This window comes from Dermacentor albipictus, chromosome 6 (assembly GCF_038994185.2).
Source record: "Dermacentor albipictus isolate Rhodes 1998 colony chromosome 6, USDA_Dalb.pri_finalv2, whole genome shotgun sequence".
In the NCBI taxonomy this organism is placed as follows: domain Eukaryota; kingdom Metazoa; phylum Arthropoda; class Arachnida; order Ixodida; family Ixodidae; genus Dermacentor; species Dermacentor albipictus.
Window position 1 is genome coordinate 101,271,954 of NC_091826.1, and position 9,885 is coordinate 101,281,838.

The following is a 9,885-nucleotide window of genomic DNA, read 5'->3' on the forward strand; positions in this document are numbered from 1 at the left end:
GCGCAAAATGCACAAGAGAAATATAACGAATAGTGTTTAAGGACAAGATATGTAAGCCTCAAATAATGCTCGCTTTTATTAAAAGTGCATGTGGACTTGAAAAATTGCTGGGATACCTGAGGCCATGCGGCGGTCGTGACATATAGGGATGGCGCAGCACGCCGTCTCCAGAAACGGGAGAGTCCGCGGTGACTACGATGGCCGCGAAGCCTCGGGCAGCTGCCCTCTTGACCAGCGACTCGGTGAGCGACCGGTTGGGAAAAATGTACGTCTGCTGCCAGAGTTGACAGCCGGGTGCCCCAGCCCTGACGTCTTCGAGCGTGATGGTGCTCACGCTGCTCAATATCATCACCGTACCTGCGTTCTGCGCCGCTGTTTGGATTTCAAAATAAAACCATAGAACACACATTGATTTTTAAAGAGGAGCCGTGTACTAAACATCTGTGAAATGATTAATCAAACAAGCTCGTTAAGACAAGACCATGGTGCCTGCTGTATATTTAACGTTCTTAAGCAGTCTCATACTCTTGGCTGGTTACAGCAGTCGATGGGCATCGTCTTTCAAAGACACGAACTGCGCTATTTCTGCGTGTTGGTACTAAAAATACCAAGTTTTTCACCTATGCCGTGGTGAAGCATCCTTCAAAATAAGCTTCAAGTAAAGCATATTAGGCAATGAACCCGCTTCCCGTCTTGTCAAAATATCGTAACAAAGTGGTGACGGTGAAAGAATGTTTATTGATTCGCAATGCAACCTGTGGTCATTGATCCCGTGGCTTTTGAAAATGACTGAGCAAACACATTGCTTAATGTTTATGACAAGGCAATGAGTGAGATAGTTCGGTTTTGATAACTCAAATGGAAGTTTTACTGTTATGCACCGACGTGTTGCTGGGACACTGAAGTTAATGGAAGTTAGTTTTAATACATCGAATAATCATAGCATGAGCACTGAATTTGTAGTGGTCATGTAGCAAATCAAAAGGTCAGCTATAAGAAACATTTTTCACCTACTTGTGTACGACCTCAATCGTTTTTTACGTTAGCCATTGTTTGGTTCAAGGAAAAAAAAGCCTTTTCATTCCCGAGAGAGGGACACGATAAAAAGCGGCACCCAGCTAGCGGGAAATCTGGCCGTACCTTCCAGAGAAAAATGTGCCAACGCTGCACGTAGAGTTGATTTCGACATAATTCTCTTTATCCTAAACACCGCGAGTCCAAAGATCGCAGCATGGTCAAGCAGTTGTAAGCACCCTTCATAGAAAAACTGACAACTCTAGAGGCGTAGAAGACATGATGGACGGCCTTGCCTTGAGCAGAGCCGATCTCTCCTGCAGGGTTTAGCAACTTGTGAGCCGCTGATGGAGCCAGCCCCACTGGAAAGGATATTGCACGGCCCAGGACGGTGGTTGCGGTGTTCACCTTTTCCACGTCCACGAGAATCCGCGGTCGGAAACGCAGCCTGCGCACATGTCCCGAATATCACTCTGGCTGAGCCTGATTTTCTTTCGTGAGCTTAAAGGGGGACAGCATGACGGGCCTGCCCAGATAATAGACGGCTCAGATCAGCTTCCGCAGGAGAGATGACACAAGGCAACACTCTTGCTCTGACTTCGGCACGAGCTCGACAGTGTACAAAACTACATGAACTGTCGAAGAGCAGGCATGATCGTTCGCGTTAGCTGCATCTGCCACCATGCTCGTGCCACCAGTGAGAACTTTACAAGGTAGGCGCGCCGCCTGCTTTTCCGATAGCCTACACCACTACAGAGGGATGGGGGTTGTAGGATGGGCCGGGGGGGGGTGTCGACGTCGGGCTTAGCCTAGCTGCAGGAGCGAAGCCGAGAAGCGAGTAGGTGGCGGGCCGACTCGCTCCTCAGCCTTTTTAAGAGATTTTGGCTTGGCTAGTTGTGTCTGTATTGTTGGCTTTTACCACTCTGACTACTCAACGTAAAATTGCAGCATAAAAATATTGTTGTTGGTTGTTTTATCCAGCAGAGTCAATATTTCTGCGGAATAACGTTTACTAGCTATACGCCTTGTTATAAGCCACTATTCAGTGAACATTTCACGCAAGGAAAGTAACTTTATCATAAGATTTCCTTCTTTTGTCGTATTGAAGTAGGCGTCTGTTGGCAACATTGAGTCAGTCACCATCTGTGCGGGGAATGTGCGGCCGTGTGGTAGCAGTGTTGGTGCAAAGTTTTCATCAGTTTCTGTTCTATATGTTGTCCATTATGAGGGAACAAAGTGTTGTGTCTTCAAGTACGCAGCAGCCTACTTGCAAGAACACATGTTTATTGTCACTTGCAATACAACGGAAAAGAACCACAAGGCACTTACGTGGCCGTCTTATATAGCTATACAGTGCCACTAATCAGTGACATCACAGACACACACAAACAAGCGCGTGCGCTCTATCTAACATACACAATTCAAAACTTCAGTGACGTCAGAGTGCCACTGCAGGTGCTATCTAAGAGGCGATGACACAACACAATGCTCTTGATGATAGAAACCGTGTACTGCCGCACTTCAGAACGCCTGGCTCTTGTTGTGCTCCGAACTGCAAGTGTAAATGAGACGCGAAGTGTTCAAGTGTACGCGTCTACAGGTTCCCGACTGACCCGCAGTAGACAGCTGCGTGGACAAACGCCGGTTCTCATGAACATTTTACGGCTACAAAACATAAAGTTGTAAGCGTCAATTTTTCGGTTATGCTACGAATTTTTGTAACATATAATTAAGAATGTATCACGGAGTTTGATCTGTTATCTGCAGCGCACTAGCTCTCCCGTTTGCAGGGATAAGCATGGTCTAGCTGTCTTCGTGCTCGCTTCGAACTCTTCATTTATTATGTGGCCATAGAACCATGCTCTTTTCTTTTTTCAGATCTGTGGAAACATTTTCCTCCTACAAACTTCGTAAAAACCACAACATAAAGGGATGCGCAGACCAGTAAGGTGATTGAAGTGCCTCTGGAGCACGTTCGATTTAAGGAAACACCAATCTCCAGCGTGTTCGTCAACTTTCCCGAGTATATTGGCTCGTGCACTTGCCTGTCTTTATCGTGCGACCACGTTTCACCGCTTAACAAATGTTATCGCACAGCACGGGACGCGCCTGCATTTATCGGAAGTTTCTGGAATGTAATCGATGGTTCTATCCGCTGTCTGTTGTCGCCGAACATTGTGTTATCCGATTTCATCGCGTGACGCGAATGGTGTAGAACTTTGTGTAAGACACGCGGGTCCCACCGATTATAGTCTGTAACATTCGATGACTTCTGTATAAAAGCCGATGCGCTTGACCCACTGATCACATTTTGACGATCGCCAACTGTGTTCGCCGTTGTCGCCGTTCTTTACGTGTAGCCTGTTTTTGTAGGCACAGGTTCGCCCAATAAAAGTTAGTTTCATCTTTCACAGTATTGCTACTGTGTTCTTCATACGTCACTTCACGTGACGTTATATCACGCTCTACATCGCTGGCCCGAGAGGCACCAGAAGAACAGAAAGGTCGATTAGAAATGGAATCTTTGGAAAAAGCTATTGAGCTTTCTGTTGGCGCATAAGAAGACCGGAAGAAAAAAACCGCTAGTTTCGCGGAGTTTTGCCGGGCAGTTTTAAACTTTTCGATGTCAGACCGCTTGACTGTGATCATCATGGAGTCAAAGGTCGTGTTTTGGTCCTAGTACTTCACCGGGCGCCCGTGGTACGTAGTTGAGGGACGGTGTCAGTTGACCTGTGCATTGACGTGTTTATCGGACAAACGGCCATCGAGAACTTTCACATTGTGAACGTGCATTCAGAATACAAATCTTCATGGCAACTAAATGAAGTATTTCAGTCTGCTGAGCAGCTACAGATTAGTTGCTCTGGAGATGGCAACCAAGAAGAAATGCACAGTGATTTGTTGCCTTGTCTCTTTTTATTTTGTCTTTATCTGGCCGCGCAAGAGATGATGGCCTTGTGGTCGCTCAAATACACCGCCAATTGCTGTGTGACGGCGCCGGTTTGGTTATTGGCTAGCGTCAAATCTATACACGAGCCTTGACGCGTCGTCATGGCCACTTTGGGGTCCCTGTAGCACAGTAAACTGAACTGTTCGAGCATAAAAAGAGCCACCAGATTGTGGCCCTCATAAAGGTCTCAATGTCGCCGAAAGGCTTTTACGATGCCGCTCTAAATACGCAGATGTTGTCGACTCAGCTGCGACGGAGCGCCATTCAGACACGCTGAATTCACGAATGTTTGATCAGCTTCAGTTGCGGCAGCACTGCGCTGTTTCCTTTTTTGCTTCCCTTTCAAGCTGTTTTATTGTGCTACGACACCGACTCACTGAGCTGTTCGTAGTATTGCGTACCCAGACATCTGACGTCTTTCGTGGGATGATCCGCAAAATAGCGCAGTCTCAAAATTTACACCAATATCCCGAAAGGAGTGCAGCGAAAAAATGTGTGCCGATTCCGAAATAATAAATATTCAATAATAATAATAATAATAATAATAATAATAATAATAATAATAATAATAATAATAATAATAATAATAATAATAATATATTTACTACGATAGCAGTAGGAGCCAATGCATATTTGAAACGATTTGGAATCACAAACGGCCAGGATCACTAGAGCACAGCCGACTTGCGTTACGTCACTGCACCAGTGTCCCGCCTCATTTCGCCCGATCTGTCGGTCAAGTCATCCCCCTAGGCGGCAAGCAGGTTAGGGGCCGGCCACAATTTTATTGGTCTTATTCAGTCGCCTTCGCTTTGTATCTACCCACTCGAGGGATGTAAAGGGCTGAATATATGACGTAAGCGTGCCAGGGTAACTTGCTTCGGCGTATTTATTTTGTGCTCTTTTTGTTTGACATTTCGGTGACCAGTTCCACACCAAGCATTATCATTGACTAGGTTTGTTTCATGTTCCTTTCCACCCTCTATATGTACACCACATATGTGTACCATAACCATTATTCGTATGTATAGTATAACAGAGGGTGCTTTTTTTAAAGCGAAGGTTGTATTCGCTCACAGGTTTTGGTGGCGATATGTCCACGCCAAAACCCAGTTTCTCCGTGAGCAGAGCAGCTGCGTGAAAGGGCGCATTGATAAGCATACAGCTGCGCCGACAGCGGAGCGTGAGTCACTGGCGAGGATTGCAGCTGCATAGGTGCACGCTGGCGCCAAGCGCACAACCAGGCGGGGCCGTTCTGCCGGGGAGGGAAAGGGAAAGAAAGGATTTCGCGCGCGCTGTGCCTCCTTCGTTTTCGTTCGGTTCATTCTCGGACAACGGATGAGGTGGTCATGCGTTGTGCGTTCCCCTGAGGAACAGGCAGCCTTCGGCGAGCGGTGGCTAGAAGTCGCCCGTGAGAGCTCGCTGTTGGCGCTCCGATCTAGCCGTTAAGGCCTAAATATAGCCCGACGTAGCGTGAGCGCGCACGCAATTACATATCGTTGGCGAGAACAACAGCGTCTGTTGTTCGACCGGTGGTTCGATGCACTGGGGTCGCCCGGGTGCCGATACTATGAACGCGACTTTAGAGCCACCCGAGACCAGACAATTTGACAGCAACGAGAACATCATGAGCTGAGTGAACGCGAGGCCGAAGCGATCCGGCACCGTTACCTGTCGTTTACATAACCGTGACGAAGGTCAGGTGCAAGCAGGACAAGCTTGGCTTACCCCCCTTTTTTAGTAGGGGAAGGGTTGGTCGTTTTCTTCAGTTGCCTGTGGCAGATACCACAATTCTAACACTTGATCTAAATTATTCGATGAGGCGGCCAATAATTCTATGAGAAATCAAAATCCTACATTGAATAATTACTTAATCACAAATAATAACTGTATGAAAGAATAGGTTTACGGTACATATCTTAATCTACGAATTGTAGCTAGTGACTATGCAAAGCTTATCGACTTCTAATCAATTCTGAAGACTGAGCCAGTTTCGAGAGATTACTTTTCAAAGTGTATCAAGAAATGCATGAACGTTCAAGTTACTTAGAAAACGAGACGTCATGTTGTGCAGCGCAACGATATAACTACTAATCTACCACGGCAGGCAGCTTGGACAGTAATCGGAGAATAATTCTCCCTGATTTTCTGATAGGGCATAATTAACACAGACGTGTTACGAACAGCCGGGCTCACTTGGGTGCAGCCAAATTCTGTGACGTTATCACTGCCCTATCCCGCCTCATTTCTCCCGGTCTGTTGGTCAAGTCGTCCCTCTAGCAACAGGCAGGTTGGGGGCTGGCCGTAATTTTATTCGTCTTATTCAGTCTTCTTAGCTTTGTAACTACCCGCTCCAAGACAACCGCAAGTAGACGACGCAATGTTCCATCATGACGCAGAACCAGTGAAGGCCGAGTTCAAACCCGCTAATTCGGGGAGTTTAGGAGAAAAAGCTAGCTATGGAAGAGGGCGACATCTAATCGTCCACACCTCTCCTAATATCAGATGATTCGCACAAATTGTGGTGCGAATGATTAACTGTAGCTGTAGCCTACGCTTCTTCAAAGTTTTTGCGAACCGTTTCAGGGTCCCTTTATTTGAAAAAAAGTTATATTAAAAGGCAGCACCAGTGGTCTTTTATGCTTGGTGCTTGGATTAGGTGAATTGTTTCGCTCCTTAATAGGTGCAGCATAGCTGTCGCATATAGGTCTGCGGTGTTCAGGATTCTCTCTTAGAAGGATCCATTCTTTTAGTGAACCGAAGTGTAACAACAGGGAATGTTCCTGTCGGCACCCGTGCCAATCTGTCGACACCTGTGGCGCCCTCAGAATTCGTTTTAGGTCGACATACCTTGCATACTCACTAGCTACTTATTATCTGTAGCTTGAAATGTCTGCCACGAAGTAATTAAATTAACAAAGTATTGTAAATATGTTTATTACTCAATTAAGCATTTGTGCTTCTTGTTGAAATAATGACCACTTCAATAAGCAATTTAGATCGATGCTTAGAATTCTACTATCTGCCACAGACAATTTTTTTTTAAATTTGGGGCAGCTGAACAAAAGCCCCCTTATGCACATATAGTAATCATGCTTATGAATGTGCAGGCTTCTTTACTTCCCAGCTTTACAACGCTTCCGAGCGTAGATATACACTGTATAACCTCCTTACTGATAACCTTTACCGAGCCTAGTAAGATTGTCGATACGTAATCACCTTGTTCTAAATGAAAATGATCACGTTTACAAATGCAGAGAGCTGCGTCATCCCACGCTGGAGATATCCTCCCACACGGCGCACATTCACCAATATGCTCCTACCAAAGCTGGAGGAGTAGACAGTTTCTCGACCGCATACCATTCGGTATAGATCTTTTTCTCTGCCATGCATAGGTGCATGCAAGCCTCTGTGCACATGTGTGCGTAACAAGGCGACAGTCACCAACCTTTTGAAGGCTTGGATGTTCTCCCTGAGGGTCTGTCCATCGCCTGCCCCGATGGAGATGTAGGTCCTCGTGTCTTCTTCCATCTTGGCCATAGCCAGGCGCTCGATATCTGCTACTGTGGTCACTGCCATTGCACCTGCTGTCGCAGTTTCTTGATACGTTGCCTGCTGCAGTTGAAAGCGATTTACCGCTGTAATGTTGCCTATGCAACGGCCTTCATTGGTGCGACCCACGCATGTCAGTCTCGGACTACACGTTTCACTTTTGTTGCCAGACAGGAGTTTAGTTACTTATAAGTATGAGTGTGGAGTTAGTAAATTATGACAAAAATATGCGTGAAAATTATTAGTAGCAGGCGAATAAGTGGCAGAAGATTCTTGAGGACATCGAGGCCTCCAGGAATTCCTACATTACCAAACAGCACTCGAACAGTAGCGCGCGAAAAAGAATATTTGCGCAAGAGCACAACCACAGCATGTGGAAACGCTTCATTATCTGGCTGAAGTTCCTGCGCTAACCCCCGAGTATTTCGGACGAAACTATGGCCTTTTGAAATCGTGAAAATTTCCAGAAAGGGGCACTGTTAGCAAAGAACATATCTTGCGCAGCTGAACAGCAAAGCACGCATGCAACCATAAATTAAAGCGTCTGCTTTCGTTTATTTCAATCAGCGTGTTTGTAAACTACGTAAGAGCACTTACCAAATTGAAGTTTTCGAAAAATAACTGATCTAACAAGGAGTATCTCAGGGCGCAGCCTCACGGCTCCTGCTGTAGCCAAGCTGGAGCTTGAGACAAGAGGGTAACTGTTTCCTTCGTAACCACGATATAGCTCGGTTTCCCTTAGCCATAATGATGCAGGGCAATCAACGTTGCAGTTCCCTGTAACGTGTGGGTAAGGGTGACGGAAGTCAAATTTTTTCTTTTCGGGTATGCTGTGACAGCGAGAAAATAATACGGCGAAAGATAAGGGGTTGTGTTGTTGCTAGAAGTATGAGTTAACTGTTAATCACGGACAATAAGTTCTATATATCGCTTATGCAGATGCATCACGAACAACGACTACACTGTTTGTTGTTTAACCATAATATGCCGTATATCCCAACGCGGCTAAAAAGAAAATGCAGGGGCAGCAAGAACAGAAAAGAACTGTTTATCGCTTCCAGTCACCGTCTTCCTGTGATCCTCTGCCTTGGTTAGTGTCCTAAGCACTCAACTCGTATTACTTATCGCGACTATCAGATCGGTGCCAAGAAGGGCTCACGCAAGCGGTGGTCTCTACCACATATTTTCGACTGCCACAGGTTTACTGTTCTGGCGCTATTGATTTTCGCGCTGTCTCGTGACGTCATTACCACGTCGCCACTGAGGTTCGTACGGATGGGTCTCATACATTGCTTCACTTCACGGTTTGCGCATTTGCTGGAATTTCGAATTCACCAGATAAGATCGGGGGTGCACAGCGGGGGACCGGGTCGCCAGTTTAAACAAGATGTCCAGCATTCATTCGTGTAATTTGCGTGCTGACAGCAATGACACGTGTCCCCTCTCTCTTCTTTATCGTGCTCGTCTAGCAATGCCAGGATCGGCTCGACTGAAGTCGTTACAGATAGGTATCACTCGAAAAGTAACTGAAGAGAAGGATGAAAAGAAATAGACTAACGAGTGCTACGTCCAACTTGAATCGTGGCAGAAATTTAGAGTTTCTTTTCTATTTCGGACATTCTCTTTCTGCAAGTATCCTTCCTTGGACCTTCTCACGGGAACGCTCGGTGAGTCGTGGAGTATTTCCTGCTTGTTTCAAGGTGATTATCTTGATAATTTTTTGCATGCTGTGCTACGTTTAATTCGTCTGACTCTTGTAAAATGTTTTAAGCAAGAACTAAACGCCGTTTTATCCTTCCATCTGGCTATAGGCAAACGCCCCCACAGAGGCTATATATACGCTATAGTTAAAAAGAAAACAGAACAAGAACAGAACTAAATGTGCATCTTTGCAAAAAAAAAACGAATATGTTTGCTAAGGTTTGCTGTTCAACTGAAAGACGCCGTTGTTACAGGTCGATCCACTTACCGATGCTTTCGTTTCGAGTGAACAGAGCGTTCTGATATGTTTAGTGGGTTTGTGGCACGCAAGCAGGGGGGGGACACTCCTCGGTTCCGGTGGCGCAGGAAATTGGCGCCATCTGTGTACAGGGCGACGCAAAAATCCGTTTCCCTTGCATGGCCTCGTAGATCATCGCGCGCACGCGCGCCGATCCAGGTGGCCAAGCCCTTCCCCCCGCTAGGCTCCTCTCCCTACGCCCTCTCTCGTAATACACTCTCAACTCCCTCACCTTCGACTGTCTACGCGCCGCGCCGCCGTGCCATCCCCGCCGGCCCGGCTGCTGCTTAGTCCGCTACGTAACGCTTTATTTTTGTTATCTACTGTCATCGAGATACGTGCGCTGCTGTGCGTTTACCGACGTGGCTAG

General features: G+C 46.4%; 1 protein-coding gene across 1 annotated transcript in view; it reads right to left on the reverse strand.

Moving 5' to 3' along the window:
* Positions 1 to 9,513, reverse strand: part of LOC135913671 (uncharacterized) — a 53,375-nt gene extending 43,862 nt beyond the window's left edge. The window contains exons 1-4 of the mRNA XM_065446244.1: positions 9,486 to 9,513; positions 7,413 to 7,579; positions 1,311 to 1,462; positions 117 to 372 (exon numbers count right to left, since the gene is read on the reverse strand). Of these exons, the coding sequence (XP_065302316.1) occupies positions 117 to 372; positions 1,311 to 1,462; positions 7,413 to 7,543 (539 nt within the window). The 5' untranslated portion in view covers positions 7,544 to 7,579; positions 9,486 to 9,513. The remainder of the gene's footprint in view (positions 1 to 116; positions 373 to 1,310; positions 1,463 to 7,412; positions 7,580 to 9,485) is intronic.
* Positions 9,514 to 9,885: the final 372 nt, after the last annotated feature.